Genomic DNA, 13,220 nt, shown 5'->3' on the forward strand with positions numbered 1-13,220 from the left:
TAAAACTTAATGTGTATAATATACCTATACAGTAGTATAGTTAGACTTTGTCTCTTGCATAATCTGTAATTGTGCTTAATGAGAATAAAAATAACTTGAATCAACTCACCTACATAACATACAATTGACAAATACATAAGCATAAGGAACTTTCCTTCAGAAGATCTGGAATTGTACCTACAGTATATTTGTGTTTGCTGCAGTGTTACCTGTGTGTACCTCCACACCAAAGCCTGACTGAGAACCACTGCCTCATTGTGCCCACTCACCACACACCCTGTGCTACCCAACTTGATGAAGATGTTTGGAAGGAGATTCAGGTTAGAGTACAACCTAAACCATGTGGAATACTCATAACATATGCTGCTTTATTACTTGAGGGTCTTAATTCTTTAAATATATTTTTGTCAAAATCTATTTCAAAACGAATATTGAAAGTATAGTAGGATTTCGGACATTTGCAATTGTTATACGTTACAAAAATTATAACACTTATTGTATTCAGTAAAGTGTTATACTCCTTGTAACATATGACATGACAAATGTCCAAAACCTACTATCCTTTATATTATCTATCATAATGACAAACTTAAACGAATGTTGAGTTTAACTCCACTTCATAGCTATGTTACATGTGGAAAATATACATATTTTCTGCACAGTTAAAATCATGTTTCAATAAATATAAAAAATTGTATAGGTTCTAGATATATCCTAAAGTTTTGACTAATAACAGCACACTAGTACACTTTTAGTTACATCAAAGACGGTGTTTACAGTTGGAGGAATTTAGCTGTACTCGTAGGGCTCTAATACTACCCTTTCAACAAATAAACACTATCTGTGTGGCGGGTTGTGTTTACGTGCTAACCGCTGAGATGAAGGCGCAACAATCTCTTTAACGACTTTAAACTCATGATTTAGATTTGCAGATTAGTATTAACAAATATGTTATTTTCAAAAACACTTCAAACAACATTATAACAACTGAAAAACAAGGATAAGTCCTGTTTGGGAGTGCCATTGGCAGAGTGGTCTAAGACGTTGTTGGACTTCGAGTCTGAGTTAGAGATAGCGCAGATTCGAATCCTGTCTGTAACTGTTACACTTTTTATCAGTACCATCGACCTTGTACTGTATCTACTCTCCCTCTTATTCTGTTTGATAAGATCCTCGCACAGGCCAGTGGCCCATGAGGACGGGCAGAATAAGGCATAAAAGGAGATCAGCTTCTCCTTTAAAAAAAAAAAATAATAAAAAAGTTATTGCTATTATTTGTTATTTTCTTATTATTTAATTCCACCACAATCAGCATTGTCAGTAAACAGACTGATTTTAGTGAGTGTGATGAGTTATTTGGGCTAATACGATTCCTGAAAGGAGAGTTTAACCCATGAGTCACAGGAAATGTTTTCGGGACGCAGCGCATAATGCTGCCACGTCACCCCTCCCATCTAACACTACACACCCAAGGTCACGCGCGCAGCTAAAGTCCTCTAACTGTACTTCAGTTGGATACATTTTAAAATTAGCATAATTATTTTTATTTAAAAACGTTTTTTACAGTGAAGTTATTATCTTATTAAAATAAAAATATTTTTATTTTAAAAATATTTATTTTAGAGTGACAAAAAAATGTTAAAAAATTAATTTATTAGCAAATGTGCACTATTTTGAATCAATAATAGATCTTGTGTGAGACGTGGCAGCAGTGGTCAAACCTAGAATTTTTTTATGGTAAACCTAATTCCGAATGTTAAATTAAATTTAATGTTACTCCCGGATTCCAGAATTTTGAATCCTAAACACTTTTTAGGCTGTTTTATTTTAATATAAATTTCAGCAAACCGATTTTTGTAGTTTTTTTAATTACTTCTTTTAGTTAAGAATTAATCTTTAAAACTATAGTTGTTAAATTGTCTAAAGTACTTATTCCAAATAATATTGTCGAACCACACTGTCTACCGTTATTAACCAGATGACAATAATGGTCACACAGCATAGAACTCATCTCAGGACAGGCACTTCTGTCTCTCTTCATGACTCTTCAATTATTGATGGCTATCAAAATAGATAGATAACAGTATGCAAGACTATATTTGAGTGTTAAAATAATGAATTGTTCTCAATTTTGACTGCTTTGTCCTCACTTAACTTTTTACATTTCTAGTAGTCATTAAATTTAGTAAAGTATTTCCTGGTAAATGACCTATAAAAACCTAGCCTTTTACTTCCTTCTATACTAGACTTTTACTTTTTACTTCTACTTTACTATAAAAATAATGTGAATTAGTGAAATGTACAAATTTATCTTTTTAGTATGTTTTGGGAATTGAGATTTGGAAATATCAGACAAATTATTTTTTTACAGCATGTGCTGAACTGATATTCCACTATTCTCAATCAGTTAGTACATTTTGTCAACTGACAACAACGTTCTCAACCTTAATTTCTTCTTATTATTACATAAATTAAATTGATAATATCCTGCTTTAATGCTCAGTTTATATTGAATTTAATATTAAGTTATCTTCACATTTCACAGGCAGGCTACAATTGCCATCTCTATTTGGTGACCAAACAATCTTAATTCATTTTAGTTAAATTTTGGTCACAAAATCAACGTGTTACAAATGTTTTCATGGTAGTACAAATGAAAAATTTCTTCACTAATCATGACCCCCAAAACCTAAGCCACCACCTGTTCCATAGTTTATATATATATATATATATAAACAATAATCTGTTAACAGTTATCTGAAAAGAAAAATATGAACAGTTATGTTAATTGTGTATAACTATGTTAACATGAAAAATTATTACAACTAAACACTGTTTTGCAGGATTTTCGTAAAAGTCTTGTGGAAATGTTTCTGTCTCAAGACGAAGATGTGGTGTTCTTCGAAAGTGCTCGAGGTCTGAACCGGTTTCCTCACATGGTGTTGAACTGTGTTCCCATGCCTAAAGAAACTGGTGATTTGGCCCCTATATATTTTAAGGTAATACTGTTTGCTTTATAAGATTATTAAAAAACCAGAATCATGTAAGTTGGAAATAATTTGAGAGTAGTTTTTAATGATTAGACCTTGGATAGTGTTAATAATTATGTAGTCTGTTTAGCATGTCATATAAATGACTCAGAAGAATGTTACCTTTGCCAAATTACATTGATACTGCCTGCCCACAGAAAGCCATCCAAGAGTGTGAGATGGAATGGTCCAACAACAAGAAACTGGTGGACTTGAGAGGGAGAGACGTGCGACGTGCCGTACCTAAAGGCCTTCCGTACTTCGCAGTGGACTTTGGCATGGATAGCGGTTTTGCTCATGTAATCGAAGATGAAAAACTGTTTCCTCAAAATTTTGCTCAGGTAATTAACCGTTAAAACTAATATTTTTCTATTAACTCTTGAAGTGTATCATATGCTCTACAGAAATGTTAATATCATTGGAATTGCTATAATTGCTGCATATGGACATTACAGTAACTTTTTATTCTAGTTTATTGTGTACGTTACGATTCACAAAAATGGGGTGAGTGTTGAGGAGCTCCAGATAGATTTTGACAAATGATTGTCAGGAAGCAAACTGGAATGTGTTTCATAATGACAATAAATGTATTCTTCTGTATAAGCCTTTTCATCTGATGATATAGGCATTCAGCACATCTATACTAGCAGTTACAGCTATACAGCTATACAGCTAGCGTTTTCCAAAAAATTATTTTTTATTTATTATTTCTTGGTAAAAAATATATCTATCATCACCAACAACAAAAATTTAGAATTAAAGTCTTAACTATATCTAAATAAAAAATTTCTTCATCGCTTTAAGGGATAAAAGATTTGGCTTTCCTGTTTTCCTTTTTATGATATGAATTAAGTTACAGTGATGTTCAAAAATTAGAACATAAAAAATCCGGACTTTAGATAATCAGGCTTCAATTCTGGCGAAAAACTTTTTTTATACATTACAGTACTTGTTTAAAACAACAAAAAACTTACCGTCCCAGAGAGCATGCAAGAAGCATGTTGTGTGATGGCGTGGTTTGAAAAACCGACTCAGTTTGTTCTCCTCAACCAAATAAAGAACTTGGCTGAAAAAAAGAAACCATTATAGTGGTTTAGAAATCCATAACAGCATTGTCCAAAACTTCAAGTGTTTCTTAATTATTAATCACAGTTATGGTTAATAAATATCTTAATTCTTAATCACAGTTTTACATTAGGTACAGTATTTTAGCTTTATATAACCTAGATGTGCTTTAAATGGTCCACTGCAAAAAGTAGCTAGGGAATCGTACTTTCTAGCCACTAGAAGGCTACCTGCAGGGAGCTATTTAAACACTGTATCTCTTTCTAATTTTACTACTTGAAATTGTAATGTCATTTACTATTTCTCATTCTGAGAACATTTGTAATCTCAAAGTTTATGAATTAACATGATTCTCATTCACATTCGTTCTAACAAATTTTGACTACTGTATTTTAAATATATAAAACTTTTATTAATACAGTAATGAATAGTTTTATTTCTCCACTCCACTTCCAACAATGTGATTTAATTTCAATTGTACATCACTTTATGTTAGCTCTTGTCTTGTTTTGGTTCATTTCAAAAATCCATATGGGGTTGGTCGCAATTGATCCGGATTGTTAATGATCTCCTGTATAAGTAAATTATAAATCTAATAACTTGTTCAGTGGGGACACAAAATTTCATGTCAAACTTTTCAGTGTTATTCAGTCAGCACTTGTATAGTAAAGAAACATTATGTATTTTTTTATGCTAAGAAAAATACTTTGAAGAGATAGTTTTTTGAGTAGTGGATGAATAAAATAATCAAACATTTACTAACTATTTATTTTGTGAGTACATTTTTTAAATAATATTTTATCATTACAACGTCAACATCTTTGATATAAGCAAAATTGTAATTTTTAATATAAAAAATACAATACCTGTCAAATCAACGATTTTAATATTAAAATATTTTGTCACTGTTGGGTAACAGTTACTTTTTTTTAGATAAAACAGTTATTGTGACATTCACAATTTTATTTTTGATTGTCGTACTTGACCGTTGGATTCTGGAGTCATGTTAGTCTGAAGGGATAAAAAGTGTATGACAGCGTCAGATTTCAAATGCTGCACTAATCAGAAATTGAACTGGAGCTAAACTCAACATTCATATTGAATCAACCTTCCCCACTTTGACACGTGTTTAATTATTTTACCTGTTAAATTATAAGTACTTACAGTCACAAACACTTAATATTTGAAAATAATTAATCGTCAACAGATCTGTTACTTTCCTACTCAATTTTAAAACAATATATAATTTCGAATGATAGCATATAAAAGGACTCTGAACTGTCTTGACACATAAATTAAGATACCTGTCTACCATTGTACCATAGCACTAATGATGACTAGAATTTACTGTTTCCTGAAGGTAATATCTTTGCTTAGTTAATGCACTATTCAACTGTAACTAAAACTACTACATTACTACAAAACTGTACATTTGGTTACTACTAATAATTTATGTACAAAAATAAAAGAATTACTAACTTAAAATCAATCACAGCTGTTGACAAATCTGAAAATTATTTAGTTTTTTTATTTCTACTTTAATATTTTATTCATCCAGTAAACTAATTTAAGGCTTATATTCTTACCTGTAATCTGATATAGTAAAAATAGTTAAACGTTTCTTAATATTAGCAGTGAGTAATAAATATTTTTGTTCTAACAAGTCATTGAATGTTCAGGAAATTATTGGAGGAATGCTGGACTTGGACCACAGTATTTGGAGGAAACAGCGGAAGCAAACTTTTGAAGAACAAAGTAAAAAAGTAATTAAACTGACAAAACTTTGGACACCATTTGATTGCTCAAGAAAGAAATAAGTTTATTAATATGAATAGAAAAATGAACTTTTGAAGCCATCAAAAAATGATAATACTTTATCTTCTGTGAAGATAAATATGAGTCATAAAATCACAGGCAAATCCTAACAATAGTTCTATAATTCACGATATAATTTAATAAACAGTCAATTTATCTATATTCTCAGCTCTTCCAATTAACTTGAAATAATACACAAGAATCAATTTTATTATGTAGCATACTATTGGAGATAACATTTGTTTTTTTAAGTACTTTACATTTCACTATTACCTTATTACGGTCTAGTAGCAGCAAAGCTGTTATTTGTCTAATAAAAAAAAATTAAACGTACATTTCATATATTTTATGTAAAATACCAATTGAGTTGCAAATCTTAAATTTGGTGTTTGTGGCATAAATTTCAAAAGAAAAATTCAAATTTAAAAATAGTGACTGTGTAAAGTTTTTGATGCTAAATTTCATGAAAATTGAAAACTTTAAGCTAACTTGAAAGAAAAAAAAGCTTAATTTTTCAAGTAGAATAAAATTCAATTATTAAATTTACTATATTAAATTAAATTATATCACTTATTAAAAATTAGACAATAAATAACTTGTTTTTTATTTATTTGTATTTTTATCAATTTTTTATGTTTGAATGATTGTTTGAATAGGTGTAGACCTATTCAACTGTTAATAGTCGCTAAATTGGTAAAAATGTGAGTTCATTCACCATATCTCTTACTGTAACTTTGAATCACTGTGTATATAGTAAATTATCTTTATACTGAGTTATCAGTTTTTTCACTTGCATGTATAATTATATATGTAAATAATATAGTTCTATCTTCAAAAGATATCAATTGGGTTTGCTCACTATTACTAAAGATACAAATAAAGTTGCTTTTATTTTTTAAGATGTATAAAATATAATTTATATACATTTTTAGGCAAGTTTTTATGTTTATAGATGTATGTAAAAATAAAACTCAATAACTTGAAATATTGAATAAATCTTTTTAATGTAAGATGGAGTCTTAAATTTGTAAGATCCCTTATCTCCCACAAACATAAGTTGTATAGTTTTAAAAATTGCATTGAGAATTCTTTTATTGGTTTTTGTAAAAATGTACAACCATATCCATATTATGGTATATTTTTACACTTAATCTGTAGTAAATAAGAAATCATGTCATTAAATAATAAATATTATTACTGTACACGTACACTATGCTAGTATATATTAATTAATCTAAACACTTTTTATCTTTGTAAAGCAAACATTATACAGTTAACAACACTTGCACACACCCGCCAGTGTTACAATAGACACTGAGGACACATTTGTCCAATTATCCACCAGAAATTATTCTTTTGATTCATCTATCAGTCAGGATTGGGTTTCAGTACATATGGTGGGAAGTGGAGAATAATTATATAAATTGCGAGCCACGACTATGAACTATTTATAACAACTGGAGGACCTAGCATTGGTGAGTTAGTCACAGTACATATGATATAGTACAGAGATAGCTTCTGTAACTTTTATGTGAAACAAATTTAAATTCTCGTAGAGAAGTGCATGTTTTTCTAACATCTTTCAGGAGTATGGATGTGATATGAAGTCCCCTTTTGCACATTTAAAATGAGGAATGAATAAACCTCCAAAAATTACTATAAGGAGTAAAAATTTAACGAGTTAATATCTTTCAAAATTATTTACATTCTAATCATACAGCATATAAATTAAATGTTTTACAAACTTAAAATTCAGTATTACTGCCTGGTGCAAAGTCCTTTAAACAAGGTGAATGCAAAGAGCAAAAACATAGGTTGAGCACTTGATTGAGGTGTTCTTTTACTTTTTCAGTCTTTCCTGATTGTGCAGTCAGACATGGCTGGAGTATTCAGTGGGTACTTATGACCAGCTGGAGTGACAGTCAGTTTTGAGGGGAAGGTCTGTTACTTGAGTGGATCTCAAAGTCTTGTCTTATGAGGCAAAGTATGAAGTCCATTGTAGTTTAATCTTGCCAGTATGTACCTAGAATATACAAGATGCATTCAACAAAATTATGTAAAGCAAATGCAAAAAAGTTTCCTGTACCTCTTTGTAGATTTGTGTGTTGTGTCAATAAAGTTCATCATAATGTTGGCCTTATCAACAGTCCCCATGTTTTTGTTGTAGGATGTCGCCACCATTTTCAGGGGTATTGTGTATATGGAGCACTCTTTGTAAGAAAAGGAGCCTGCTGAGCATTTTTTCAACATCGTGGCAGCAAGGCAAACCAATTAAATTTATTCTGGATTTTAATTTATGAACGAAATTGGGAATGTATACATTTAAGGTATTGAATTTGGTGTTCTTAGACATTGTGGAACGACTGGGCATTAGCTTCATTCAACAAACCATTCGCTCCATGACAACAATTTAAGGAAACAAGCAGTTTGACCATGATTATAGCAAGTGAAATAACAAAGCAATACATGAATCACTAAATGCAGTTTCTATGCCAGAAAATCATTGAGGGGATACCACATCCATTTCTCACTTTAGAGGTATAGTAGTATATATGTTCCTACACTGGACCAAAAAAATAGTAAGATCACATACTTTATATGTACATTTATGTACATTCTATATCATGTATGATCTTCATGTATGGATTACAACTGTCATAATATAAGTATTGAAATATGTAAGTATTATTGATGTTGATTTTAGTTGTTGATTTTCAATAACAATATCCATATCTATACAATTTAGAAAACTTTCCTATTTTGAACGCGACGTTATTACAAAATGATATATCGAGGTGTGACTGACTATTAAATAACGAGACTGCCGTAAAAATTTAATTTTAATTTTGTATACTTGTTCTTACCTTCAATTTACAACGCCTCTATCCCTACAACGTCCATGTGAATTTTCCATTGTTTGCAAAAACAGTGCTGGAAGTCATCTTCTGTAAGCTCCATCAGGACACATGCCACTTTCTCTTTTACAACTTCCACAGACTTAAATTGGGTCCCTCTTAATGCAGATTTCATATTAGGGAAAAGGTAGAAGTCACATGGTGCAAGATCTGGTAAATAAGTTGAATGTTCTAACACTGGGATGTTGTACTTGCTAGGAACCTCTTGACAAATAACGTGGAATGAGCTGGCACATTGTCATGGTGGAGAAACCATGATTTATTCTCCACATTTCGAGGCGTTTTTCCCTTACTCTTTTACATAGTTTAGAAAGTACCTCAAGGTAGTAATATTGAATAATTGTTTGACCTTAGGAACCAAGTGAAGGTACACAATCCCATGGATATAAAAAATTAATAAAGCAATCATCATTGCTTTAAATTTTGACTTGCAAATTCGGCGAAATTGGGTTCTTCCAGTGCATGGTTTGGTGCTTTGTTTCTGGATCATAAAAGTGAAAACCACATTTCAACACATGTTCCAATACATTGATAAAAATATTTGAATTACTAATGAAATCGTGGGAGCTGTCCAAAAAAATACATGTTGTTGAAATGCTGCATAGAAATTGCGGGTGGGATAAAGATCTTGTCTAAAACATCGTAGTGCATTGAATTGTGCACCTGATGAGGCAATGAAAATACCTCTTGACACTATGTTTTGTAGTCTAATTATCTGTGGTGTTCATTATATTTTGAGCTACTTCGTCAATGACTTTTTGGATCTCTTCAGACAAACATGACTGTGAAACATGAGTCAAGTCTGTGAAAACATAGATTCCGATTCTGAACTAACAGGAAGACAAACTGTAGCTAAACTAAACATTCACATGTAATAGATGACATTAAATGTGCCAAGAAAGAGGCATTAAATCAACTTGTTTGTCATGTCGTAGCAATAACTATTATGTGTCAATGTTGATATACTCAGGCATTATGCCAGTGTTTGTTTGCTCTGGAGGTGTAGTATTGACGGATTTATATAACACTTTTTGTTGTGATACACACAATATCATACAGATAGTTCAAAGTTTATTTTCCTATTAAGATATTTGTCTTAAATAGAACTTTGTCATGGAGGAAAACATGAAAAATAAGTTTAGTATTCTATGATCTTTCTCTAGTAATACAGATTATTGTAATTTCATAATTTTGTAGTCATTAGTTACTAGCTGGTCACAATGGTCACTACATATTTTTAGTAGGCTTTAGTGATCACTTAGTCAATACATATCTCTATGACAATATTTTGTGTAAGAATGAACTTACTATTTAAAGAATTTTCTTAAAATAATTACAGTTCATTATTTCCAGCAAAAGATAAACAAAAACTATCCTGTCAATTAAAAACATGTGTATTTAAGATAATATCTAATAAAATAAACTTGTGTTAGACAATTTTTGGAAACATATTTGAAGCTAGTAGTTTTTAAGGTTGTATTTAAAGTGTTTTTCTTATATGAGGTTATTTAACAATATAGGTTGAGTTGCTTATTTTTTTCCAAGATGGTACCAGTATTTAAAAGATTCAATTTCACTGTTTGAGCTATATGTTAAACTATTAATTACAGTTAAATAAAATAAAAATAATTACAATTTAGTTTTTGAGATTTAATAATTAACACAGAAATCCACATGTTTCCAAAAAAAATTCTTATACGATTTTAAGGTACTCCAGATATTTCTATCCTAAAAAACAGTTTTGAGAAAATTTTTTAATCAGTATTGAAGAAAACTCTTAAAAAAGAACAATGCTTTTAAATATGTTATAAGGCCTTTCTGTTGGATTTCTATAGGTTCTTGTAGGCTAATATTAAATTTATATCAAACGTTTGTTTAGAATAATAAAAAATGCATAATTAAACCATATTTCCTCAGGAGGGTTCACTTCTGGCTGGTTTATACCTTCCAGCTGAACCTACACTGGGTACAGCAAAACCAAAGTGATACTTATATCAGGGCAATCAGAAATGAACACTAAAAAGTACATATAAATCAATTAATCTTGGTGTATTACAAGAGTTACAGGGACTCTAATATAAAACAGGACAAAGCTGCCTTCACTTTCATTGCCTGCAACACGCTATGCTGGTCTGAATGGCAAAAGTTTATTGACGTTTGAAGGAAACTTTATTAACTAAAAAAGATAGTGCGAAATTCTGATTATATAACAAGATCAACTCACAAAATCAATTTAAACTGTTTTTGCTCTTCTTGAATTAAAAGTGTGAAAACATTTATTGTTAGTTTTAACAAAACTCTCCTTATAAAATCTTTTGAGTTTGACCTCATAGTTTTCAACCACTCTAAACTATATTATAAGAAGTATAATGCGTAGAATGTATACAAATAATACTTACTCTTTCAAAAGGGTTTGAAAACGAAGAGTTAAGAGGAGAGTATGGAGAGACGACAGCTCTTTGAAGTTTTGATCCGAAAATTAATTGTGTTCTTTCTTTTACCGAGAGTAAACTACCATGTTCAAAGTCTCAAGGAGCCTTTTATTAAGAGTTATCAAACATACCGACAGACAGATTACTAAGGAAGCCCCGTCGGGTCCTTAATAAACTGAATATTTAGCATGCACTATGATATTTTGATATTTCGTCATTTTAATGAATCTCACTCACACGAGGAAAATGGGTACAAGAATCAAGATACAATGACACATACGGACAGACAGATTACTAAGAAAGCCCCGTCGGGTCCTTAATAAACTGAATATTTAGCATGCACTATGATATCTCGTTATTTCAGAACGTAATGAAACTGTTACCGCACAGACAGGCGGACGGGTTTGCCTGTTGTAATTTGAATAAAAATCAGTACGGTTCTTACATCTGTTTGGGGTAGAATTACAGAGAGCGTTGACAGTGTTGAAGGAATGGTCTAGTCTGCGTTCAAACTAATTGAGGACCCTTCACATTTTCTTTAACTGTTTTCGTTTCATAGAGGTCAAATGTGTTGGAAACAAGGTGAGGGAAGAAAGTAATATTTTGAGAAATAAGGTTTAAGAAACATTTAGTAGCCTAACTGACTGTGTTCATAGCACCATTTCTAATGTTGAAGTCCGTTGTTGACGATTCACGATTTGGAAGGATAAAGGGTCGCGAATATTATTTGTCATTATAATAAGTTACCGCCAAAGATCTGTAACTGGGAAACCTCGTTAAAAACACAAGTATATTTTACCATTTTTAGGTATCAAGGCCCAACAATAATAGATGTTTTGCATGGAGGAAAGAAAATATGAAAGAGCATCGTGTTGAATACGTATAAGTTACTAAATTTAACTACAGTAAAGTTATTTGTAAAAAATACACCCGAGACGCAACATCAACAAAAACTAAAATATATAAAAAACCATTACAGTAAAACATCAGGTTTTAGGGTCGGACATCTGGAGAAGAGAGCACAGATGGTTCTCTAGATTTCATTTTCAGTTTTTGTAACATGTTGGTACAAGATATAAATTAATAAATGAATTAGCTTTTTCGACATAAGACCAATTTACTGGACTTTAAATGCCTAAGACAATTGCGAGTTGGCTTATATTATTTAAGCAAATCGCTGTGTCATAATCTATGTGAAATGCTTCAATGGAAAATGAGCAATGGAAAATGAGCAATTCTGAAAAAGTGACTTGGCAAATAAAATGTCTTGAAACTGTATCTGTAAAAACAGAATAATACGAATCTGAAATAAAAATCATGAAGGGAAAGTCTCTCTTCAAGGAATTTTACATAAACCTGTCATCGACATGCCCCCTAGTAGGGAACGCTGAGAGAAGAAAATAAGCTCAAAGGGTGGTGTTAATATCACACACTTTTTAGATGATTTTACAATCTTGCCTTGGTCGGGTAATTTACATTGATAGTTTTCCCTTCAGGTGGCAGCACTGTCGGATGTTGAATGTCCTGTTCCGGCGTCCAGTTTGTGCAAGACCACATGCGGCTTTGTAGTTTAGGACGTTGTAGCGTCATGTTTAAAACACTGGAAGACTGCTGTTTTATTAAATTATAATCTACATTGTTGTGAAAAGACCAGCTAAAATATAATTTGGTGATGTTTCATCAAACCTTTTGACTACAAAATCAATAGCATTCTTCCTTGGACCATGAATACCAAGTGTCAAGTCTCTAGGACGTTTCTATCAAGAGTCATCGGACAGGAGTGACGGACAAACGGAAGGCCTGCAGCAAGATTTGAAGAAGATGCTGTTGGGTTCTTAATAAAACACAAATTTTCCAACAGTTACCATCTAAACATGTCGTCAGTAAATAAATATGTGCCATGAGATCTATTGAACGCAATCTCTAGTTGGAGGAGGGGTTACGTAGAGATACACCTTTCATAA

At 31.4% G+C, this 13,220-nt stretch overlaps 1 protein-coding gene across 1 annotated transcript in view; it reads left to right on the forward strand.

Moving 5' to 3' along the window:
* LOC124356981 (CWF19-like protein 2) overlaps window positions 1-6,242 on the forward strand; it is a 35,344-nt gene extending 29,102 nt beyond the window's left edge. The window contains exons 8-11 of the mRNA XM_046808331.1: window positions 204-320; window positions 2,844-2,999; window positions 3,188-3,370; window positions 5,774-6,242. Of these exons, the coding sequence (XP_046664287.1) occupies window positions 204-320; window positions 2,844-2,999; window positions 3,188-3,370; window positions 5,774-5,911 (594 nt within the window). The 3' untranslated portion in view covers window positions 5,912-6,242. The remainder of the gene's footprint in view (window positions 1-203; window positions 321-2,843; window positions 3,000-3,187; window positions 3,371-5,773) is intronic.
* Window positions 6,243-13,220: the final 6,978 nt, after the last annotated feature.

This window comes from Homalodisca vitripennis, chromosome 3 (genome assembly GCF_021130785.1).
Source record: "Homalodisca vitripennis isolate AUS2020 chromosome 3, UT_GWSS_2.1, whole genome shotgun sequence".
Taxonomy (NCBI): domain Eukaryota; kingdom Metazoa; phylum Arthropoda; class Insecta; order Hemiptera; family Cicadellidae; genus Homalodisca; species Homalodisca vitripennis.